The 26180-nt window shown below is 39.0% G+C and overlaps 1 protein-coding gene across 2 annotated transcripts in view; it reads left to right on the top strand.

Annotated features, from left to right (window-relative positions):
* The first annotated feature begins 2366 nt into the window (after positions 1 to 2366).
* MOB4 (MOB family member 4, phocein) overlaps positions 2367 to 26180 on the top strand; it is a 38052-nt gene continuing 14238 nt past the window's right edge. The window contains exons 1-5 of one of the 2 annotated variants that reach the window (XM_006862007.1): positions 2367 to 2463; positions 5445 to 5507; positions 14491 to 14591; positions 15840 to 15882; positions 16071 to 16157. In XM_006862007.1, coding sequence (XP_006862069.1) covers positions 2404 to 2463; positions 5445 to 5507; positions 14491 to 14591; positions 15840 to 15882; positions 16071 to 16157 — 354 coding nt within the window. In that variant the 5' untranslated portion in view covers positions 2367 to 2403. The remainder of the gene's footprint in view (positions 2464 to 5444; positions 5508 to 14490; positions 14592 to 15839; positions 15883 to 16070; positions 16158 to 26180) is intronic. The other variant, XM_006862008.1, reaches the window with a different exon arrangement.

Here is a 26180-nt window from a genome sequence, read left to right as displayed (position 1 = left end):
GAAAGCAACTGGTGGGTTTGAACTGCCGACCTTATTGTTACCAGTCCAATGCTTATCCTACAGTGCCACAACAAAACTCAATTTATGGTTGAGACTGGGCTTTTTCATACTTGTACTTCAGCAACTGCTGGTGAGTTGATTTGGACTCATAGTAACCCCAAGTGTGCAGAGTAGAACTGTGTTCTGTGGGGATTTCAAGGCTGTGACCTTTTGGATGCAAAAGTAAAGTCTGTCTTCTTAGGCACCTCTGAGTGGGTTTGAACCGCCAACCTTTCAGCCAGTAGTTGAACCCTTCATTGTGAGTGACTCTACTTTCCATATAGACCCAAACTAAACTCATAGTCATCGTGTTGATTTTAACGCATAGTGGAGCAGAGTAGAACTGCCCATGGGGTTTCCAAGGTATAAATCTTTCTTCCATGAAGCAGCTGGTGGGCTCAAACTACCAACTTTTTGGTTAGAAACTGAGTGTTATTACCACTGTGCCACCAGGTTCCTTGGGTGGGGCTTATTATATGTTGGATGACTGATCTTGTGATATCTAGGAGCCAGTGCTAGAGGTACAGAATTAAGATCTTAAGAGTTACCAGTCTATACATACATCTTCCAGAAAGAAGGAAGCATACTTGAACTCAAACCTACTTCCCAATGTCAAACAAGTCTTTGACAATCATTCAGCTTGGATTCACTCAATTTAACCAACTTCCCGTTTCTACTCCATGTTTCCATCTTTGGAGGCTGTTGGTGACATAGCTCTCCTCTCAGCATGCTCATACATATCAATTTACTTTAGCAATCTAGTTTGGTTTAGACTGAAATGTGTCCATGATGTTCTTTTGGAAATCATTCAATGTATACACTCTTTATCCTTTGAACTGTTTTCCCATCTGCTGCCTTAGGCCTCTCTCATTCCTGAACAAAGATTAAGATTTCTACACAAGAAAAACTGCTGTAACGTCATCATTTACACGTAAACTTGCAACAAAGGGAATTTGGAATCCTGTAAAATGTAAAACTCCCAGCATCTTTCAAGGAATATTCATTTTTCTCCTGCTTCTAACTTGCAAAAAACCTTGGCCTAAAGCACAGTACCAGATGTCCACACTCAGTCACTGAGATAAGAGGCATCTGCGTCTTTTATCTTTGTCATTGAATATGTCCTTGGCTTTGAAGTCAGCAGATGACGGAAATATCATTTGACACTCTAAACCCCTGTCTAATTTGAGATTGGGTCGGTTTCTTAATAAGTCTGTGGAATTTTCCCAAACTGTTGGCCTGTTTTCTATCTTACTTCCCTCAGTGTTTTGATGTAGAATTGTGCTTCTTTAGGTATATGCTTAAGGTGCCCTGGTAGCGTAGCAGGTTATGAGCTGGGCTGCTAACTGTAAGGTCAGCAATTCAAACCTACCAGCAGCTCTACCACAGAAAGATAAGGCTTTCTGCTCCCATAGTACTTACAGTTCTGGTGTGGGGCTGTAGAATAAGCACTCCACCATAAGATTGGTTTGAACCGCAAGGTCGGTGGTTCAAACTTACCAGGCGCTCCTCGGAAACCCTATGCGGGAGTTGCTATGGGTGGGAACCGACTCACAGCACTCAAAACAGCAATGATTTACAGTCTCGCACACCCTATACAGAGTCCCTATGAGTCAAATGGACTCAACAGCACACTACCATCACCACCAACAGGTATATGTTTAAGGAACTCAGGTGACGCAGTGGTTGGAGCACTTGGCTGCTAACCAAAAGGTCGGCGGTTTGCGATGACCAGCCATTCCATGGGACAAAACTGTGCCAGTCTGTTTGTACAAGGCACCTTGTGCAAGTTCTGTCTGTTCAGTGTAATTAACAAGGCTTTAAAGAGGCCCTGTAAGGAGCTCTGGTAGCTAGTGGTTACGAATCGGGCTGCTAACTTCAGGGTCACCAGGTCGAAGCCACCAGCTGTTCCAAGGGAGAAAGATGAGGCTTTCTGCTCCCGTAAAGATTTACAGCCTCGGAAACCCTACGCAGGCAGGGTCGCTATGAGTCGGAACCGACTCCACGGCATATAACAGCAACAACAACGAAGCCCTGTACACTAACAAAATGGCCACCCGTGATTACTTTCGAGCCGGCCCGCAGAATCCACGTAATTGCTGGTGGCACCCGAGCTTTCGCGTTGCGAACCCCCAATTATCCCGCAGCCACCAGGGCCTTCCAGGCTGTTCCTTTGTCTGCTTCTCCCTCCGCCGAGCCGGCCCAGACCAGGACTTCTCCCCGCCTCCTAGCGGGCTCTGGCTGTTCCGTCAGACACCGCCCCTCCCCAGCGCCAGAGCCAACAGCGCCGCTCCGCCGCCCCGCCCCCGTGCGGCAGCCATCCTCCTACATCCGGGTACCGACTCGAGCCGAACAGACTCTGGCACTATGGTCATGGCGGAGGGAACGGCAGTGCTGAGGCGGAACAGACCGGGTACCAAGGCTCAGGTACTGTCTTCCTTACCATTCTTGTCTGAGAGGACGCGGTTCCTAGCCGCACCGCATCTGCAAGCTGGCCACCCTCAGGGGATGTTAGGCCGAGCCGGCGGGCTAGGCACGGGTGCCCGGCCTGCTCTTCCGGAGCAGTTACTACTCAGTTTGGCCGAGGCGGCGGCGTTGGCCGAGGCCTGCCCGAGCCCAGACTTGAGGGTGGACAGGAAGGGCGGGTGGGGGTCGCGGCTTGGGCCCGCCGAAGGCGGGGACTGGGAAGGTCTGTCATTGGTAGCTGCCTGCTGGGCCTCACCAGAGACTTCACCTGATTAGTGCCGCAGGGGCGCGGCTTGGCCAGGTGGAGACCCCGGGGACTCCCTCCGGGTTGGGAGCGGTGTAAACCCCGCGAGGTCCCTGCCTGCTCCGTGAGGAACCTGCCACCCCGCTTGTCTAGCCGGGTCGGTAAGCGAGAATTGACTTCATTCTCCTGTTTGCCTTTGATCGTCTCTGGTCCTGCCAGTGTCCATCCTCAGGTTGTGACTTGTTAGGTGTCAGCCCTTGCGGATTTCCTTGTTTTGTATGAACATAGTCGGAGAATGAGCTGATTATGATCTTAGCAGCTTTCAGTAGGGCACTATTTGGGATAAGTTGGTGCTTGTTTAGGTATTGGTTCTTCGGAGTTGCAAAAGATGGGATGCCTCACACTCTGACAAAAACAAAAACACATTGGCATGTAGATTCGTTATGATTGCTCTGCTAGCCAAAATTGTTGTTGAGAATATGCTTTCACAAGAGATGCTCAAAATAATATCTAAAAAGCGATATAAATTGGGGAGGGGAATTGAACAGTCATGGAGCTCTGATTATAAATTAAAGTCTCTAAGAAGAGACTTTAATTTCTTGCACAGAATAATGGAGAGGGAGTTTTGAAAAGGGAGCTTACAGATCTAGACACCTTCCCAGACTCATGTAACAGATGAGGAAACTAAAGCCCAGATAATGGAGTGGATTTTGGGTCAAGATTACTTACCCTCTCGGATCCCAGTTCTCTGGTGATCGCTCCTCTTTAACAAGTGCAATTTTAGAGAATTTATTTTGAAAGGCGTGCGGAGTGACATTAAGCTGTCAGTTACTTCTCTTGGCAGTGTTGTGGTCACTCTACTGGAAATTGATATGCTGTGTTTGCTTTTTATTTTTTCCAATTCTACCCTCCTCCCACGTATCTATTATTTTGTGGAAACGTTGTTTCTTATTATTTTTAAAACAATCAACTTTTGTATTTTTTATTCAGAAATGAACTTTCTGTGCTCATTTTGAGAGTTATCTCATTTTATTTACTCAAGTGTTTTTAATTGAAAGGCTACAAAACAATATATTTTCAGTTGATATTATAACACATCTGTTTGCTGTGTTGTCAGGAGTAAGTCCCATATAGAGAGCTCCTTTGCTTTTTCCACATAGTCATAGATCGAGGTTGTAAAATAAAATATAACAAAAAGATTAGGATTACTAATAAAGATACTTCTTAAGCAGCTGCCTCTCCTATTCCATTGTGTGTTATACTCATTTGCTTCCGTGAAATAGGTGTATTTTAAAGTGATGCATTTAGAAAGCCAGTAGTGTATGCAGGGTATCGTCATACTATTTTTGTTTTTAAAGTTGGTTAAATTGCCCTGTAGGCACATTGTTGGTGTTGGATAAATGTTTGTTGACTGAATTAGGTGGTGGTGGTGGAATTAAACTTGATATTTGGTTCATTTTGTGTTTCTGAATTACCTCAATTATGAGGAGGTAAAACATGTGGTTCCTAATTAACTTTTTAAACATCTTGTCTATATAACATTATATATGTTTTCTGATATTTTTAAAATAAAATATTCTGTAAACTTAAAATTCTTATAATTTTAAAGGAAAGAATAATCAAAAGTGGATTCATAGAAACAATATAAATAATTTTGGAAGAATTTAAAGATTACTCTTAATATTTAGATGATACCTTTGAAAATGTCCAGAAGGTTTTATTTTTGTTTCTTGACATTTCCCCTTTAATAATAATAAATACTAGTTTAGTTTCATTCTGAACAACTATGGAGAAAAAATTTATTAGATTCTTACGACACTTTACCCACTACCCACCCTCAGAACTGAAGCATTACTAGTATAGTTGAATTTCTTTAGGTCACATTTTCCTATCTTCTTTCTTATCCTCACCCCTAACCAGTATTGGTGATTCGGTGATTTCCATTCCCTTTTTATACTTCTGTTGCAGATGTATGATATCCATAAGTATGCTTTTACACTTAAACTTTTATCTGTGTGTTATCATGCACTATGTATTCTCCAGTTTGTTTTTTGCTAAAGATTTTTGGATACTTGCTCATGTTGATACAGGTAATATAAAATATTGGCAAAGGTCCCTAATAGATAGTTCCTAATCAATTAGAGGAACGTATATGAATTTAACTCTCTCTAGAGATGTTGAGAACCAGTGCAAGGCATTCCACAAAAATAAATTCCCTTAAAAGGAAGCTGTTTTACCGAATCAAACGGAGGAAAAATGCAAAACAGAATTTCAAAATCTCGTTGATACTAGATTTATTGGACCCATTGTGAGTGGGGAAATCCCTCAATCTGTTGTCTTGAGATAATCTTTAAACTATGTCTCAAACTATCCTATGAAATCATCTTTAAACTAAGCAATGGTGTAGTCCCACTACTGAAGAATATTTGCCTTCAGAGTGCACTGTTTTAAAGAATCAGCTATATGAGATTAAATAGATAATAGTAACTTTAAAACAGTGAGAAGCTTAGAGGACATAGTCTAAGTTAATAGAGGCAAAAAAATGTGGGTAGCAATATTGAGACTGCTCACACAATGCAAAAAGTCTAATATCATTTGACTGTACATGCAGAAAATGTTGAATGGGTGTGTGTTTGGTTATGTATATTTCAGTAGCATCTTTGTAACTTTATGCTTTAACCATAATTTTATTTTATAGGATTTCTATAATTGGCCTGATGAATCCTTTGATGAAATGGACAGTACACTGGCTGTTCAGCAGGTATACCATAGTTTCTTTTGTAACTTCAGTCATCTAAGCATTTTACCCTCCTAGGCATAGTTGTTAAGTGCCATTGAATCAGTTCTGACTCATATTGACCCTGTATAGGGTTTCCAAGGAGCGGCTGGTGAATTTGAACCGCTGACCTTGTGGTTCAAATGACCTTGCAGTCAGTCCAGGGCTTTGTACCACAACATCACACCTATATCTTTTAGCACACACCAGCTGTCTTTGAATGACTGTAATGATCATTTAAAACTTTTATCAATTCTCATTTTACTTTTAGATGGCATATTAAACTATTGTTGTTGTTAAGTGCTGTCGAGGAGTCATAGCAACCCTGTATAGGGTTTCTGAGGAGTGGCTGATGAGCTTGAACTGCCGATCTTGAACTGCCGATCTTGCAGTCTAGCACTTTAAGCCAAAGTGCCATACCAGGACTCCATATTAAACTATAATAAGACTTAAATGCATTTTAAATGCATTTAGTATCTGTTAACATGTACCAAATTCAGGTGCCAAATTTTATTTTATCATAAATTTTTAACTTAACGTGAATGATAACTTTGAGTAACAGATTTAGTAGAAAGAAATAGCATACTCATTTTTCCACTCAATACGTCAGAATATGTATCTAAGCTTCACATTTTAATTTTAGTTACCATTGGTTCTTAATATTGGTCCCTTTCAATGTATTTGAAGGGTAGGACAACTCCCTTGGGTTGGTAATACTATCAAGTGGTTAACTAAGGCGGTGATAACACGGAATTATGGGCATGTTTGGTTTGAAAAGCCCATCAAGAGGTTTTTATACTTTCCCATTGAGAAACACTTCCTTGCTGTGTTAGCTTTAAAAACAAAACCAAACCAAAAAACGGTAATTCTTCTGTAATGAATAGAATCTGGAAAAATAGTTTGCACAGCTAGTTACTAAAGATTGCATTAAGGAATTATAAGGATGGCAAAAATTGATGTGTATAAAAATAGTGTACTAAGCATCTGTTCAGTAACATTTTTAGAGGGAGAATGTGCCATAAAGAAAGGCGTTTTGGCTGTTTGTTAGCCACATAATCAAAATGGAAAAACTATTAGGCTTTAAGGTGCCCTGATGGTACAGGGTTAAATGTTGGACTGCGAAGCACAAAGAAAGCAATTCAAACCCATTAGCCTTGGGAAAAAGATGAGGCTGTTGGTTCCCTTAAATATTTACAGTCTCAAATCCTAAGGAACAGTTCTACTCCTATACAATTGCTATGAGTCAGAATTGACTTGATGGCAGTAAACTTGGTTTGTTGTTGTTGTTTAGTGCTGTCAAATTGATTCCGACTCATAATGACCTTGTATAGGACTTCCGAGGAGCAGATGGTGAGTTTGAACCACTGACCTTGCGGTTCAAACTGACCTTGCCATCTAGTGCTTGACCTATAGCGCCACACCAGGACTTTGTTTAGCTTATTGTTAAATGCCGTTGAGTTGGTTCCAACTGTTATCAACCCTATTTATGGGTTTTCCTAGAAGTGGTTGGTGGGTTTGAACCGCCGATCTTGTGGTTAGTAATCCATTGCTTATTCTACAGCGCCATGCCAGGACTCTGGTTTAGGTTAATAAGTTTTGGTGCATTATTTGAAAATCTTGGGAAATAAAATTTCTTTGAGCATTTACAACTTCCCCTAATTGCTGTGAGTCAGAACCAACTCGACAGCATTTAATAACAACAACTCATAATCTTATAGTAACATTTAGAATCTTTAGGATAGATTTAGTATGATGTTTAGAAATTTAGATATTTAGCCCAGGAAAGAGTAGCGCAGTCATGGCTAACTAGCTTTGTTCGTTCTTTCTAAGAATGTAATGTTCAGTCAATCGGCAAGTATTTATTGGGCTTTTTCTGTGTAACTAGTGCTGAGTTAGGCCTAATGGAGAATATACAGAAATAGAAACCTGACAGCTGTATGTCTTGAAATTGGGAAAAATTAATAGGTAAAACATGCAGAAATTGTTTTCTTTTAAAAATGCAAGTTATCTGTTTAGAAAAATAATCATAATGTTGTTGTTAAGTACCATGGAGTGGGTTCCGACTCATAGTGACCCTGCACAGGGTTTCTGAGGCTGTAAATCTTTATGGGAGCAGAAAGCCTCATCTTTCTCCCGCAAAACAACTGGTAGTTTCGAACTGCTGACCTTGAAGTTAGCAGCCCAATTCATATCCACTACCCTACCAGAGTAATGTTGTTGTTGTTAGGTGCTATCGAGTCAGTACCAACCTATAGCGACCTTATGCATAGCAGAAAGAAACACTGCCCAATAAAATACCTGCTTGTGCCATACATTATGTTATATACTGTATATACAAGGGTGGTTTAAAAAGTTCATGGAAAACTGGACTTATCTTTTAAATGAAACTTTTTGAAGCACCTTCACATGTTATATTTCATGTTTTCAATACCATACAAGGTAAATACTTATTCCTGTTTCAAAGATCAAAAAATTGAGGCATAGGGATGTGAAGTAACTTGTCTAAGGTCATATAGACAAAACTCACAGCTAAACACAGAGGCTCAAGTCTGTGCTATATGTAACTGCTCAATGCTATCTCTTATGGTGATCAAATGCTTTTAAATCCTTAGGAGAATTGACCCTCTTATTGATATGTAATATTTATTTTTCTTTGCTCTGAAGTTTACTTTATTTGATATTAACATAGCCACTTTACTTTCTTTTGGTTTCTGTGGCCTCTGAGAAGAAACCGTATTATTTTTTGTATAGGTTGTACATTTTTCTCTGGCTGCTTAAACTTTTTTCCTTTTCCTTTTATCACTTTGATTATGATATATGTATGTGTGGATTTCTTTATATTCTATTTGGGATTCATTCCCTTTTTTTTTTTTTTTACTTTTTCTTAAATATTTTATTGTGAATTATGTGATAGTTTACATGGGAGAATATTAGTTTTACATTCATTCTATCATACATCGTTTCATTGCCGTGGTTACAATCCCCTCCATGCATTCCTTCCCCCGTATCCCCCAGGTCTTCAGCACACAGTCGCTCTCCCTCTCTGGATCTAAAGTCTCCAGCTGCTCCATCGCTCCACATCATCATCTCTGGCTCCATTTCAGGCATCACTGCTTCTCTGGGTAGGCTCCCGCTCTCTGCTCTTCTCCCTTGATGGTCCTAGGGACCTCCGCTCCTAGACTGAAAAGTCAGTCACTCCCCTCCTTGCTATAAAACGTCTACCTTTACATTTCCAACCCTCACAATCAGTCCTGATAACAATTATTCACTATTGTATCACAGGAGACCCATCTGCATTTCATTGCATCAGCCCCGCCTAGTCAGATTGAATACTACTCACTGGAGATTCTACCTTCCTCCAGGCCTTCTGGATCTAGGTTCCCTCTTGAAAGCTTGTAAGCCAGTCACTTCTTGCCTTTGTAGCCCCTTACCCCCCATTTTGGGTAGCCAATGTCCAAGTTGCCCATCCCTGTCTACTCTGTGAGTGGAGGGGGTAGGAATGATTCTTGCTGTAAGGACTTGTTCCCTCTTTTGAGCTACTGCTTCCATAGGTGTAGGTCAAGTTCATCAAATTGTGTGAGAATACTTTTTTATTTTCTTCCTCTTCTTTTTACTTCTGTTGAGCTCTGGTTATCCAGTCACTGAAGCCAGGATAAGTGGGTACTATCTGCAAGTGTGGGTGTTCTTATGCATATGCCCTCTGTTCTTAGCAGCTGGACGCTTCACTCTCCACTCTAGTCCTCTGTGGCTATGTCACTGACTCTGGGCCCAAGCGTCCCTAGGTCTTGCCACACTGCTGGCCAACCAGATCTTCACCTGGGTTCACAGAAGTCTATTGAACGTTGTAGGGCTTAGCTCACTGCTTCATTGCTGTTTTTCCCTCACTTCCCCTTATCGGTGTCGAGCGTGGTCACCAATCACAGCCAATCACAGTGCGTATTCCCATTGAATCTTAGTCTTGGAAGGGGGGGGGTTTCATTCACTTTTGTGAATCCGTGGGTTTACATGTGTGCCAATAAAATGTTTTTACTTCAGCCATAAAATGCTATTTCTTTAAATAATTTTTCAATACCACTTTCTTTTTCTTTACTTTCTGGTACTCTGATGACATGACTGTTAGAATGAAGTTGTGAATATTATTATTATTTTAAATCTTTTTTCTATCATCAACCTTTTTGATAGTAAGTAACTAAGAACACTCAGGAACCTCAGATTAGACAATTTCTCTGTAACTTCAAGTTTATTCACTCTTTGCTATGTCATCTCCATTATGTTACTGAGTCCATTCAATGATGATTATTATTCTGTTATTGTATTTTTCAGTCCTAAAGTTTCCATTTGGTTCTTTATATGTATTTCCTTGCTAATGCTTTCTACTTTAATTTTTCTTCCAAGAATGTTTATAATTTATTGTTCAAGCATTTTTATAATAGCTGCTTTAAATAGATATTAGTAACATTTGTGTCATTTGTCACTATCATTGATATTCTTTTCCTATTGTCTAGCTTTTGCATGCATTTAAGGTACCCTGATAGTACCTTAATGACATGGCTTAGGTCAGGTACACTTAGTCCTCAAAGTTACATCTTTTCTTTTTAGCACTTTAAATCTTTTGCAGCAGATTTGACCAGTGCAGAATGTTGTTTGATTTCTTGACTGTTATTTACATGGGTATTGATTTGTGGATCCAAGTAAAATGAAATCCTTGATAACTGCAATCTTTTCTCCTTTCATTGTGATGTTGTTTATTGGTTCAGTTATGAGGATTTTTGTTTTCTTTATATTGAGATGTAAGTTATATTGTAGGTCTTTGATCTTCATCAGTAAGTGCGTCATGTCCTCTTTTCCAGCAGGCAAGGTCAGCTGCATATCACAGGTTGTTTATGACTCTTTCTCCAATCCTGATGCCGTGTTCTTCTTTGATTATTTGCTCAGCATACAGATTGAACAAATATGGTGAAAGGATACAACCCTGGTACACATCTTTCCAGATTTTAAGTCACACAGTATCCTCTTGTTCTGTACTAACAACTATCTCTTGATCTGTAAATTGGTTCCCATGAACATGGTTAACTGTTTTAGAATTTCAGTTCTTCGCAAATAGTGTGAGATTTAACCTGGTCCCCGAAAACGTTCAAAATTTAGTTGGATCTGCTTAAGGAGAATCAATCCCCTGCAAAACTTGGAAAGTGCTTTGAAACATTAGAGCGGGATCAGAAAATCAGGGACAGTGGTTTAGATAGGAATTAGGAACTCATTAAAAGCTTTTGCGTCGACTTGTTATTGAGAACATAAATAGCAAAACACATCAATTCAACAGTCTCTACAGGTACAATTCCGTGTCATTGGCAACATTCTTCAACTTGTGTAACCATTATCATCTTGCTTTTCCAAATTGTTCCTCTTCTGTTAACATAACTCACTGCCCCCTAAGTTTCCTGTCTAATCTTTAAAATGCTATTATCAGTAAATCCATCCATACATAGTGAGCTGGTCTTTGACAAAGAGTGAAAACCTGTTAAATAGGAAAGAGATAATCTCTTCAACAAATGGTGCAGGGAAAACTGGAAATCCATTTGTAGAAGAATGAAACAGAACCCATATCTCACACTGTTTACAAAAATATACTCAACATGGATTAAAGACCTACCTAGAACTATAAAGATCATCACTGAAAAAATAGGGACAAACAGGGCTTCTATTACATGGCATAAATACACTATCAAATGTTACTAAAAACACCACAAATAGCAGAAGACAAAACTAGATGACTAGGACCTCCTAAAATTTAGACACTTACGTGCCGCAGAAGAGTTCACCAAAAGAATAAAAAGGAAGCCAACAACTGGGAAAAAAGTTTTTGCAACTTTATATCAGACTAGGTCTAATCTCATCTCTAGAATTTGTAGAAAACTATAATATCTCTATAAGAAAAAGATAACCAACACAATTTAAAAATGGGCACAGGATGTGAACAGACACTTCACCAAAGAAGACATTCAGACAGCCAACAGACATATGAAGAATGTTCAGGATCTTTAGCCTGTGTTGTTAAGTGCTGGTCCGACTCTTAGTGACCCTGTATAGGGTTTCTGAGGAGCAGCTGATGGGTTTGAACTGCTAACTTTGTGGTTTACAGTCTAGTGCAGATCTACAGTGCCACACCAGAAGTCCATTAGAAATGCAAATCAGAGTAACAACAAGATATCATCTCATACCAACATTAATAGCAAAGTTCAAAAAAACAGAAAAGAACGAATGTTGGTGAGGGTGTGGAGAGACTGGGACCCACCTAAGAAATAAAAACCAGGACATGAGTAGATATATGTACACCGATGTTCATCATAATACTATTCACAGTCACAAAAAGAAGACAACTTAAATGCCAATGAAAGAGTGGATAAGCAAACTATGGTACTTATACACAATGGAATACTATGTACAATTGAAGAATAATAATCAGTCTGCTAAATACCTCGTAACATAGATGAACCTGGAGGACATTATTGCTTGAGTGAAATAAGTCACAAAAGGAAAAATATTGTATGAGACCACTATGGTAAAATCTTAAGAAAAGATTTTCATACTAAAAGAAATATTCTCTGATGGTTATCAGGGGTGGGAGAGTTATTGTTGCTAAGTGTCATTGAGTTGGTTCTGACCCATAGCAACTCTGTATAGGGTTTCTAAGGAACAGCTGATGAGCTTGATTGAACCTTTGACCCTGCGGTTCAAACTGACTGCAGTCCAGCGCACTAACCTGTAACACCACACAGTAGATGCATGTTAACTCGGGTGATGGGGAGGGCAATATGCAAGAAGGGAAAGGCCGTATACAAGAAGAGGGAGGTTGGCAGAAAAATGATGAAGATAGTTAAAGACACAGGAAAGTATGTAAGAGCTGAAAGGGATAGAGCTAAATGGTGTTATATAATTTGGACTAACAGTGTTCTGGTAGCGTGGTGGTTTTAAATTGGGCTGCAAACATCAAGGTCAGCAGTTTGAAACTATTAGCTGTTCAACGGGAGAAAGATGAGGCTTCCTGCTCTCGTAAAGATTTACAGCCTTGGAAACCCTGTACAGGGTTGCTATGAGTTGGGACCGATTCCACGACACATAACCACCACCAACAGTGTTCTGTTTGTAGATACATGGACAGAGACACACGCTGAATGGGTATAGGAGGAAGTGTGGAATATATATATCCCACAAATACGTGAGTGTGAAAGGATATTTGTACAATGGGTTACTACAGGGAGAAAGTGGGACAGCTGTTGTTGCATGGAGGGGATTACAATCATTGAGATGAAGTTATGATTTGTTGAGTGTAAAACTGATGAGCTTGTCTGGAAACGTTCACTCAATTCACAATAAAAAGTTTTAAAAAATGCTGCTGTTACTTTGATTACAAATAGATCTTTTTTTTTTTTTTTTAAAGTTTTTATTGTGATCTGGGTCATAGTTTACATGGGAGAACATCAGCTTTACACCATCGTTTCATTACAATGATTACAGTCTCCGTGCATCATCATTCAACAGTATTTGCTTCCATTCCTTTTTTTTTTTTTTTTCTTTTTGGGGGAGAGGGGTGTTTACAAAAACAGTCAGGAATATATATAATTTAAACAACCAAATGGCACATTCTGCAAGCCTGCCTTCTGGCCGCCAGCACTCAGTCCCTCTCTTTCCATGAGTCCAGAGTCCTCAGCTACTCCCTCTCTCCATGTCCTCATCTGTCTCCATCTCTGGTGCCACTGCTTCTTTGGGTAAGGTCCTGCATTCTGCTTGTGCTCTTCTGTCTTGATGATCCTAGGGTCCTCTGTCTGGACTGTAAGATTAACTACTCTCCCATTTTTGTTACAAAACTTCTACCTTTACAGTTGTGACTGTCACAATTAGTCATGATAACAATTATAAGACTCTTTTTCACCAGACCCGTCTAGACAATAGGAAAACTATTCAGTGGGGTCTCTACCATCCTCCGCATATTATTAAGCTAAACTCCCTTTTGAAAATTTGTAAGCCAGTCACTTCGTGCCTTTATTGCCCCCTCATTTTAGGTAGCCACATATAGTTAGCTCTTAAAAGTGCTCAGTGTTCAAGACAGACACCTTTAATAGTTAAGCTAAAGATTTGACATGAGAGTGATATTCAAGAATGGCTGTTGGGAATAGACAAGATATAGTGATTCAAGAAGAACCTGCAGTTAGTTAAGTTTCTATAATTAATTGCTTTAATCTAGCCTATTCACATTTCACAATATATAAATCCTAGATTGAATAAAGACAGCAAAATGTAAAATTCTATGTTAAATGTTTTCTTTTATTGAAAATTACTCTTCTATTTTTAAATTTTGTTTTCTACCAATCATTTGGTTACAATTCACATGCTATACAGTTCACCTATTTAAAGTGTACAATTTAATAATTTTTAGTATATTCATAGAGTTGTGCAACCATCATGGCAGTCTTAATTATAGAACGTTTTTGTCCCCTTTGGAAGAAATTCTGTATACTTTATAACAGACTTCTCCATCCTTCCCTGCCTTTCCCCTCAGCTCAAAACCACTACTCATCTTTTTGTCTTGATGAATTTGCTCATTTTTTACATTTGGTACATGGAATCATACAATATCTACCACAGTTATAGTTACATTATCTGTAATTTATGTTTATATTAAATTTATGGGTTATAATTTTGATCCCAGTTCTAACCCTGATAATACATGTGTGCATGTATGTAGTAGATCTTGCCCTAGAGAAGTTGAATTGTTGAAGAATAGGTAGGGGTTACCTCCTTTCTTTTCAGTTACTGATTATGATTCTATTCTTTGTGTCCTATTTAGTTGAAATAGAAGAATGGTTATGTATTCAAAAATTGTATGTGTGTATATATATATTTAATGTAAAGTTTACCATCTAGGATAATTTAAAATTATTATAACCATAAGAAATTCTTTTTCTAATAGTATATTCAACAAAACATAAGGGCAGATTGCTCCAATATCGACAAAATTCTTGAACCACCTGAAGGCCAAGATGAAGGTGTATGGAAGTATGAACATTTAAGGTAGGTGCATATGATATGTCAAAACAGTAGTAGTAGGTCTAGTAAAAATAACCTTTAGTATTACTGAGGATACTCTACTCCATAGAGTGCGGTGGCTCTCTAGGATAAGCTTTGGACTGTGAACTACAGGTTAGCAGTTCGAGCCTAACAGCAGTTTCCGTTGGAGAAAGATGAGGTGTTCTGTTCCCACCAAGACTTACAGCTTTGGAAACCCTATACAGTCCATGGCAGTTAACCACTACATTTACTTATGATTATGAATCAAATATTATGTAATTACAGACCCCAAAGTCAAATTTTATAGCTCTTGGGATTTCAATGTCGGAAGGTTCTCAACTTAGTTATCTACTGGTTGTTTCCAAATCAAGTTATAATGCATTGTCACTTGTTTCAGAGCTGGTTGGTTACTTGGACACTGATTAAGGATTTGGTCTCTGTACCTTTCTGTGTTTATAGATTTTGGCCTTACTTGTCTTTTTTCACATGGTTTTTCTTAATCTTTGCTGTTGAGTGTGAGTGCGTTATTTCCAATTTTCCACTCATGAACAACTATTTTTCTATAGAGGATCACCTCTAGGAAATCTTGGGTGGCACAATTGGTTAAACTCTCTACTGCTAATCAAAAGGTTGACAAACTGAGGCACCTTTGAAGATAGGCCTGCTGATCTGTTTCTGAAAGGTCACAGCCTTGAAAACTCTCTGGAGCAGTTCTGCTCTGCACACATGTGGTTGCCGTTAGTTAGAATCAACCAGGTGGCAACTAGTAGCAGAAGATCACCTCTAGGTCCTAGCTGAGACTTGGGATATGATTATTTAGCTATGAACTGTTGTGAACTTTTAACTCTTCACTTTGGTAAACAAAGACTGATTGTAATTCTGAAGGAGTTCTGAAGTTTTTCCTTTGAGAAAGTTGATGATAAGTGATGCATTCATAGAAGAATGATTTAATTAATGACTATTCACTTCCTAAGGATCTTGTTGAATATTTCCAAATTACTCCTCTGAAAAACCATGGGTTAGAGTTATCAATTCATGGAATCTGGGTTTTAGATATTATTAGGTTTGATGGTTTTTGTGTTTTGAATCTGTAACTCTTTAGAACAAATGTTCATGTCAGTTTAAGGGGTTTTGTCAATGGCGATGAGAAAGGAAGGAGAATAATACTGATGGACTTCTCTTTTTATAGTCATAGTCTAAAAATGACTGAAAAATAGACACAATTTTTAATTTATGTGTTTGCATTTTTAGGCAGTTCTGTCTTGAGCTAAATGGCCTTGCTGTCAAACTTCAGGTAATATTTTGTTTAAATTAAAGTTATAATTGAAAGTTCTGTTATTTTTGTTTTTGTGATTTAATGTCCTATAGAGCTTAACTAAAATATCTAATTTTCTTTTACAATTTCACATGGATATTTAGTAATCCAATGACAAACTTTTTCATTATTATTTACATATTAAGAAGCATAATTCTTTTTAACAGAGTGAGTGCCATCCAGATACATGCACTCAGATGACAGCAACTGAACAATGGATTTTTCTTTGTGCAGCTCATAAAACTCCAAAAGAGGTGAGGATTTATGAAACAATAGAATAAATAAAATGAATAATGAAATTACCATACCCTATGTATTTTCTTTTTTCCTAGGAAGAACTATTGGTGATTACTAATTGATCCTTAATCTGTTAAGTAGAGATGTTTACTTTTCAGCTTTTCAGTTTCACATCCAATGTCTTCCTCCATAGTTCATGAGTATTTCTTAACCTTTTTATTGAAATCCACCATAATTATTTTCCTCTCCATGTTGGTTCTACATTGAAGAACTTACACATGTTGTTTGTTGCTTCATTTACTTTTTTGTTACTGTGAAAGCATTGTTGTTGTTGTTGTGTGCCATGTTGTGTGTGATTCCGACACATAGCAACCCTGAACAGGGTATCCGAGGCTGTAAATCTTTACGGGAGCAGAAAGCCTCATATTTCTCCCGTGGAACAGCTGGTAATTTCGAACTGCAGACCTTGTGGTTCACAGCCCGATCCATACCACTACGTGTGGAAGCAATTGTTTATAGAATAGTTTTTCATCTTTTAAATGATTCCTTTATATTATATATTACCCCCATATATATTCACTTTTCCTTAGTTGTTTCAAAAATGTTCTTTACATTGTAAAATTTATTTAATCTGCGTACTCTTTCAATCTGGAGTAGTTCCCTTTAACTTGACATTGTTTCATTGAAAATACTTGACTTGTTTTGTAGAATTGTAGGTCTTCAAACAGCCATTAATTATATTGACATAACTAAGGCTTAAAGACAAGTGACACTCTAGTTACAAAGTTGATATCTGGTGTTCTTTTGTTTGAAAAAGAGTAAATTATTCATAATAAAGATTTTTTTGGCCCTTTCTAAGTGAATAGTATTAATTTGGTAGATTGTTTTATTCAGGATGTTAGACTTCTTTCATAATAATAAATTGAAGCATTATTGAGTTTGTATTATATCAAGTTATATCTAGGAAAACCCACATACCAGTTTCATTGATAATTTTCTGAACTTGGCTAAATAATACAATGAGTTATGTAACAGTTGCAGTTAGGAAACTGAATGGAGAAGACTGGTTTTCTGTGACAAATTTCAATATGGTACTTCATTTTTACTTTAGAGTGAAGATGTTATTCAGTTTCTGTTGTAATATGAGACTTATTTATACTGCCATTCTCAATCCACCTTTAAAAAGTTTCATTATTATTAAGTCATAATGAGGATAGTATACACAGCCAAATACCCAGTAGGATTTGTTTGAATGGGACATCCTAGTTAATTGGCCTAATAACATATTTAGTGCTTCTGTTTTACCTCCTAGTTCAGCATGTAGTGCCTGGGGTCTTAAAAGCTTGCAAGCAGCCATCAATGGTGCAGCAATTAGTCTGTATTCTGTTGGAGCAACAAAAGGAGATTTTAGGAATGGGAGGTGAGGCTAATTGCCTCCATATACATCTGCCTTCTTTGCCTGAGGCCAGAGGCACTAGATAATGCTCAGTTACCAGTACTGAGCATTTTGATCAAAGATTCTGTAGAAGAATCCTGATCAAAAAGGGCAAAATGCCGAATGTTGTTAAATACCATGGAGTGGGTTTCGACTCATAGTGGCCCTCCCTGCATAGGGTTTCTGAGGCTGCAAATCTTTATGGGAGCAGAAAGCCTCATCTTTCACCCGCAGAACAGCTGATAGTTTCAAGCTGCTGACCTTGAGGTTAGCAGCCCGATTAGTAACCACTATGCTACCAGAGAAAAAGAGGAAGACCCCCAACAAGATGGATCAGCCAGGTGGCATCATTGATGGCGTCAAGTGTGGCATTGGTAATGAGGTTGGCCCAGGATCGGACATTGTTTCGTTCTGCTGTGCATGGTGTCACTATGAGTCGGTTCCGATTCGATGGCACCTGACAACAACAACAACAACGCTACCAGAGCCACTTAAGATGTGGAATAGAATTTCAAATTCTCATGGGCTCTAGACTTTCTGGATCCATGAAAGGTGAATAAACCCCTGAAACTATTGCCCTGAGGTAATATTGAAACCTTAAACCAAAAATATCTCCTGTAGTCATCTTTTTTTTTTTTTTTTTTTAATTTTAAAGTTTTTATTGTGAATTGAGTGAAAGTTTACAGGGCAGATCATTAGTTTTACATTCAACAAGTTATCTTCTTTGTTTCATTACAATGATTATAATCCTCTCCATGTACCATCAGAAATTACAGTATTTCCAGTAATTCTCTCTATTCCTTTTAGTTTTTTTTTAAATACTCAGGCATATATAATAATTTACACCACCAAAGGGCACATTCTGCTAGTCTGCCTCCTGGCTGCCAGCTCTCTGTCCCTCTCTTTTCATGAATCTAGAGTCCTCAGCGCTCCCTCTCTCCATGTCCCCATCTCTTCCTCCACCTGTGGAGTTGCTGCTTCTCTGGATAAGGTCCTGCATTCCACTTGTGCTCTTCTCCCTTGATGGCCCTAAGGTACTCTGTTTCTGGACTATAAGATTAACTATTCCTCCATTTTGTTACAAAACTTCTACGTTTACAATTGTAACAGTTGCAATTAGTCATGATAACAATTACTCACTATGAAATCATCAGAGTCTTACACTCATCTCTTTTTACCAGACCCATGTAGACAAAATGAAAACTGTTCAGGTGGAATTCTATCTCCCCCTACACACTCTGGTTTTTTTTTTTTAAGTTTTTATTATGAATTATGTGATAGTTTACATGGGAGAACATTAGCTTTACATTCATCCTATTGTATAATCGTTTCTTTGCCATGGTTACAGTCCCCTCCATGCATCATCAACCAACCAAAGGGTGTACCCTGCAAGCCTGCCCTTTGGTCGTCAGCACACAGCCCCTCTCCCTCTTTGGGCCTAGTTAGCTCCATCTCTCCACGTCATCATCTCTTCCTCCATCTCTGGCATCAACTGCTTCTCTGGGTAGGGTCCTTCTCTCCGCTCTTCTCCCTTGATGGTCCCAGGGACTTATGCTCCTATACTGCAAAGTCATTCACTTACCTCCTTTTGCTATAAAACGTCCACCTTTACATTTCCAACCCTCACACTCAGTCCTGATAACAATTATTCACTATTGTGTCACAAGAGACCTATCCACATCTCCTTTCATCAGCCCAGCCCAGACAGATTGGATACTACTCAGTGGAGATTCTATCTTCCTCCATGCCCTCTGGATCTAGGCTTCCTCTTGAAAGCTTGTAAGCCAGTCACTTCTCTCCTTTGTAGCTACCCCCATTTTGGGTAGCCAGTATCCAAGTTGCCCCCATCCCTGTCTACTCTGTGTATGAAGGGGGTGGGAATGATCCTGCTGTAAAGATTGTTCCCTCTTTTGAGCTACTGCATTCATAGGTATAGGTCAAGTTCATCAAATTGTATCAGATTTTTTTTCCTCTTTCTTCTTCTAGTTGAGCTCTGATCATCCAGTCATTGAAGCCAGGTCAGGTGGGTATTATCTGCAAGAGTGGGTGTGTTTATGCATATGTCCTCTCTTCTTATCAGCTGGACGTTTCATTCTCCACTCTAGTCCTCTGTGGCTGTCACTGACTCTGGGCCCAAGAGTCCCCAGGTCTTGCCACACTGCGGGTCAGCCAGTTCCACCTGGGTTTACAGGAGTCTATTGAATGCTGTAGGGCTTAGCTTACAGCTTCATTACTGTTTTTCCCTCACTTTCCCTTATCGGTGACGAATGTGTTCACCAATCAGAGCATGTATTCCCATTGAATCTTAGTTTTGAAAGGGGATTTGCCCTGAGGGGACCCGACCATTTGTCTTGATGTCTTCTGGGCGAGCAACTTCCTTGTTCTTGTAGTGGTCAGTTGGACTGCCTATATTGTTTTGTATTTTTCCTGTTGGTCTTTCTTTCAAGAAGTATCTTCTGTTCTTCTAGCTGCTCCAGGCTGGTCTGCTTCTCCTTTCAAGTGGAAATTTCCCACTTCAGAAGATTCTGGATACGGTTCAGGATTCCACCTATGGTCTTATGTAATGCAGAGGCTCCACAGGAAGCCTCCTTCACTAGGCATGTTGTAGCCCAATTTTAGGTGTTCTAATCAGTTATAGGCAGAAGACAGACTTACAAATTTTCTATTGTGATATTTCTGGCTATTCCTTTCTCTCCCAAGCCTGGTCTTGTTTAAAATATAATTTTCAGTTTTTTTCAACATTTTCTACCACTCTACCTGAGACCTTATAATGTGATCCTTTTCAGGGCAGTTGGTAGTGGTAGCTGGCCAGCATCTATTTCTTTTGATCTCAGAGTCATGGAGACTGATGCTTGCATGTTCAATTAGTCCATTGAACTAAATGATTCCAAACATGGAGATTCCACTAGCTGCACTTTAGATGGCCGTTCATGAGCTTTTAAGATCCCAGATGGTACTCACTGAAGTAGAATGTAGAATATTATTTTTGTGGACTGTGTTATGCCAATTGACCATGGTGTCCTCTGAAACTATAGTTCTGACCCCTATGCCCAGAAACTCATTACCTTAAGATGTTTGATAATCTATAAGAAGTTTTCATCATTTTGCCCACTGCTTACTCCACCTTATTCATACTTCTGCTTGTAAGAAAGGTAAATCCCCATGTACTAATATCTTCTTTCAAATGCTTAAATATTTGTGGGTATACTCCAATATACTCCATATATCTACCAACAGAACACTGTTGTTCCAAGGTTGTGTATATATCACTACTTACTTCTATTCCCTTTAGCCCATTCATACCTTGCTGTGCCTGTCTTCATCATTCTTCTGCCAACCTCCCTCTTCTTGAATATTGTCCTCTGACTTCTTGTGTATTGCCTTTCCTGTCCCCAGAGTTAACATGTGTCTACCATCTAGCCAGTGAATTAATCTCCCTTCATTTGCACCCTGGTAACCATTAAAGAATGTTTCTTTACACATGGAAACCTTTTCTTGGCTTTTTACAATAGTTGTTTCATACAATATTTGTCCTTTTGTGATTGACTTAGCTTATTCAGCATAATGTCCTCCAGTTTCATACATATTATGAGGTGTTTTGCATATTTATCGTTATTCTTCAACATAGCATAGGATTCCACAGTGTATATGTACCAAAGTTTACGTATCCATTCTTTCACTGATGGGCACTTAGACTGTCTCCATCTTTTTGCTATTGTGAATAGTGTTGCGATGAACATTAGTGTGCATATATCTACTCGTGCCATGGCTCTTATTTCTTGTGGTTATATGCCAAGTAGAAGGATTGCTATATCATATGGTACTTCTAGTTCCAGTTTTTTGAAGCAGTGCCACACCATTTTCCAGTATAGGAACCATTTTACAGCCCCACCAGCATTTGTTGTTTTGTGTTTTTGTGAACTTTGCTGTCAATGCTGGTGTGAAATGATCTCTCATTGTTGTTTTAATTTGTTCTAATGGAGTCCTGGAATCCTGGTGTGATGCTGTGGGTTAATGAGCTGGACTGCAAAGTCAGTTTAAATTGCAAGGTTGGTGGTTCAAGCTCACCAGCTGCTCCTTGGAAACCCTATTCATGGTTGCTGTGTGTCGGAACTGACTCAATGGCACTTAACAACAACAGTGGAGTCCTGGTGTGGTGGTGTGGGATAAAGTGCTAAACCACACAAGGTCAGTTTGAACCACAAGGTCGGTGGTTCAAACTCACCAGCTATTCCTTGGTAACCCTGTCAGGGTTGCTATGAGTTGGAACCAACTTGACAGCCCCTAATAACAACAACAGACAATGGTTCATTGGAGTTCTGGTGTGGTGCTGTAGGATAATGCACTGGACTGAAAGGTCACAGTTTGAACTGCAAGGTCAGTAGTTCAAATTCACCAGCCACTCTAAAAAGATTACTCTTACTGATTAAAAGTACTTGGCCAGATTTGAAATGGAAGAGGCAGAGTACTCAGCCCCTTCAATTCAATGACCTTGACAACTAAAGAGAGGCATTATAGCAAATCGGGCTAATACTACAAATAATGATTGTAGGTGACAAAAGTTGTATTATCTATAAGCATCTAAAACAACCCAAAACTCCTGCCCCAACTCAAAAGAAAAATCTAGAAACCAATGAAAGGTTTAATGCTACATTGTCTGATTGTGACAGTCATGAGTCACATGTAACTATGGGACACTTGAAATGTGAGTAGTCCAAATTGAGGTGTACTGTAAGTGAAAATACACACTGGATTTTAAAGGCTTAAAGAAAGAAGCCCTGGTGGTGCTTTAGGATAAACACTGGCTGCTAACTGTCAGCTCAGTAGTTCAAACTCACCAGCTGCTCCACAGGAGAAAGATGAGACTATCTGATTCTGTGAAGATTTACAGTCTTGGAAACTCTATAGAGGGTTGCTATGGCAGTTATGTACAGGTTCCTCATGAGCACAATTAGGTGTTCAGAAACACCCATTCTTCATGATGTTATCCATAGTTCGTCATGATCCACACAGTCAAAAGTCTTTGTATAGTCAATAAAGCACAAATAAGCATCTTTCTAGTATTCTCTGCTTCTTGCCAGAATCTATTTGATATCAGCAATGATATTCGTAGTTCCATGTCCTTTTCTGAATGTAGCTTAAATTTCTGGCAGTTCCAATTGGATGTACCGTTGGAACCGTTTTTGTAAAATTTTACATTTAAATGTGATTATTAATGATACTGCTTGATGATTTCCTCATTCCATTGGGTCACCTCTGTTTGGAGTGAGCACAAATATGCATCTCTTCCAGTTGGTTGACCTGGTAGCTGCCTTCCCAATTTCTTGGTATAGAGACGTGAGCGCCTCCAGTGCTTTATCAGTTTGTTGAAAGATTTCAATTTGTATTCTGTCAGTTCCTGGAATCTTGGTTTTTGCCAATGTTTTCACTTCAACTTGAACTTCTTTCATTGCCATAGTTTCTTGATCTTGTGCTACATCTCAAAATGGTTGAACATAGACCATTTCTTTTGTCACTTTGGTAGAGTGACTCTGTGTTCCTTCCATCTTCTTTTTATGCTTTCTACATCATTCACATTTTGCCCATTGTTGTTGTTAGCTGCCATCAAGTCGGTACCTACTCATAGCGACCCTATGCACAACAGAATGAAACACTGCCCGGTCCTGGGCCAACCTCACAATTGTTGCTATACTTGAGCCCATTGATGCTGCCACTTTGCCAGTCCATCTTGCTGGGGGTCTTCCTTATTTTCTGACCCTCCACCTTACCAAACATGAGACCCTTCTCCAGCAACTGGTCCCTCCTGTCCGAAGTATAAGAGACAAAGTTTGGCCATCCTTCAGTATTCAAGTCAAGGCTTGAATTTTTTCTTCAGTTCTTTCAGCTTGAAAAATGCTGAGCATGTTCTTGCCTTTTGGTTTTTAACTCTAGGTCTTTGCACATTGCATAATAATACTGACTTTGTCTTCTGGAGCTACTCTTTGAACTATTCTGTTCTGCTCTTTTGCTTCCTCGTTTCTTTCATTGGTTTTGGAGTCCTGGTGTGGCGCTGAGGGTTAATGTCCTGGACTGCAAAGTCGGTTTGAACTACAAGGTTGGCAGTTCAAGATCACCAGCTGCTCCTCAGAAACACCCTATACATGGTCGCTATGGGTTGGAACCGATTTGATGGCACCGAACAACAATAACAAATCTGGAAAGCAAGTTTCATTCTGGCATACATTTTAATGTTTTCCTTCTTTTGGTCTTAATGACCTTTTTATTTCTTCCTGTATGTTGTTCTTAGTGTCATTCCACAACTTTTCTGGTCTTCGGTCATTAATGTCTAGTGCATCAAATTTGTTTTTGAGATGGTCTCTAAATTTAGGTAGGTTATGTTCAAGGTCATATTTTGGCTCTTATGGATTTGCTTTAATTTTCTTTAGTTTCTGCATATACTTGCAGATGAGCAGTTGATAGTCTGTTCCATTCTAACCCTGTCCTTGCTTTGGATGATGATATTGAGTGTCTCCATTGTTTCTCCTACAGATATAATCCATTTGATTCCTGTGTATTCCATCCAGTGAGGTCCATGTGTATAGTTGATCCCCCCCTTTAAAAAAAAAAACTTTTTACTGTTAATTGAATGAAGGTGTACAGAGAATATCATCAGTTTTATATTCAGCAAATCATACTCTTTGATTCACCTCAGTGATTGCAATCCCTTTCATACAATATCATTTATCCCACTTCCTCTCTGTGTGTCCTATTGTCCACCCATCTTCCCATCCTTTCTCAACTTTGTCCGTAGATAATTGCTGCCCTGTTGATTTTGAATGATTGATCATTTCATGATGAGAATACCTCACAAGTGTTTTTGTCCCCTCTATATAACTATGTAAGGAGCTCTGGTAGCATAGTGGCTACAAATCAGGCTGCGAACCTCAAGGTCAGCAGTTTGAAACTACCAGCTGTTCCGCAGGAGAAAGATGAGGCTTTCTGCTCCCGTAAAGATACACAGCCTCGGAAACCCTGTACTATGAGGGTCTCTAAGAGTGGGAACCGACTCCACGGCACATATTAACAACAAATATAACTATCTAATGATTGGCTGAAAATTGGGTTACAAGGGTGAATTCCTTTCTATAACTGAAGGGTGTTAGAGGACAGCAGTCTCGGCTTCCTCTTGTCTCTTTCTGACCGTTATGCCTCATCATTTTTTAAAAAAAAATTTTGAGTTTTGTTCTACATTCTCTGCCAGTCTATCTGGGACTTTCCAATGTGAACTCTTTTGCAGTAGTTAGTAATGGTACCTGGGCATCTTTTAGTTCTTCTGGTCTCAAAGTCAGAGATTGATGTTCACACATTCCCTTAGGCAATTGGACTAATTGATTCCAAACATCTTCAAGTTTTATCACTCTTCCTTCTTCGACATGTACAGACAATAAATGCACCTTAGCTGTCCACTCATTAGCTTTTAAGATCCCATATGCTACTCACCAGAGTAGGGTGTAGATCATTGTCTTTGTGGACTGTGTTGTGCCAGTTGACCATTGTGTCTCCTGAGATTATGGTTCTGAGCCCCCAGACTTGGCGATTCATATCTTAAGATGTTTGATATTATCTAAGAAGTTTTCATCATTTTGTCTGCTTAGGCTCCACCACATTCATAGTTGTGTTTATAGGAAAGGTTAATACCCATGTACCAGTATTCTCTTTCAAACCCCTATATATTTGTGAGTATACTCCCATTCTTCTTCCTATATCCATTCAGCCTGTGTATGTCAATGTATCCACCTCCAGAACACAGTTGTTCCAAGGTTGTGTATAAAACACTTGTAGATCTCTATCCCCTTTAGCCCGTGCATACCTGCCTGTGTCTTTATCATTCGTTTGCCATCCTCCCTTCTCTCATATATTACCCTCACCATCACCCAAGTTAACATTGTGCCTACCCTCTAGCCACTGAATTACTCTCTTTCCTCCAATCCTTGGTAACCATCAAGGAATGTTTTGTTTAGCTTGAAAACCTTTTGAGTGTTTACAATAGTGATATCATACAGTATTTGTTTGTGATTGACTAATTTCACTCTGCATAATGTCCTCCAGGTTCATCCACATTATGAGGGGTTTAGCAGATTCATTGTTATTCTTCAATGTTGCATAGTATTCCATTGTGTGTATATACCAAAGTTTGTTTATCCATTCTTCCACTGATGGGCATTTAGGTTGTCTCCATCTTTTGCTATCGTGAATAGTGCCGCATTGAACATTGGTGTGCATATATCTACTTCTGTCCTGACTCTTATTTATTGTAGAGGGATTGCTGGGTTAAACAGTCATTCTGTTTCCAACTTTCTGAAGAAGTGCCATATTTTCACAGTGGTTGAACTGTTTTGCAGTCTTACCTGCAATATAGGAGGGTTCCAGCCTCTCCACACTTTCACTAGCATTTGTTATTTGCTGGGTTTTTTTTTTTTTTTTAACTTTGCTATTAATGCTGGGGGTGATATGTTTCATGCTTGTTTTTTTTTTTTTTTTTTCACTCTTGTTTTGATTTGCATTTCTCTAATGACTAACGATCATGAACATTTTTTCTTCATTTGTTTACTGACTGCCTGAATGT

This window comes from Chrysochloris asiatica, unplaced genomic scaffold (assembly GCF_000296735.1).
Source record: "Chrysochloris asiatica unplaced genomic scaffold, ChrAsi1.0 scaffold00045, whole genome shotgun sequence".
In the NCBI taxonomy this organism is placed as follows: domain Eukaryota; kingdom Metazoa; phylum Chordata; class Mammalia; order Afrosoricida; family Chrysochloridae; genus Chrysochloris; species Chrysochloris asiatica.
Note: the sequence above shows the minus strand (reverse complement) of the source record. Positions and strands in the feature narration are given on the sequence as shown.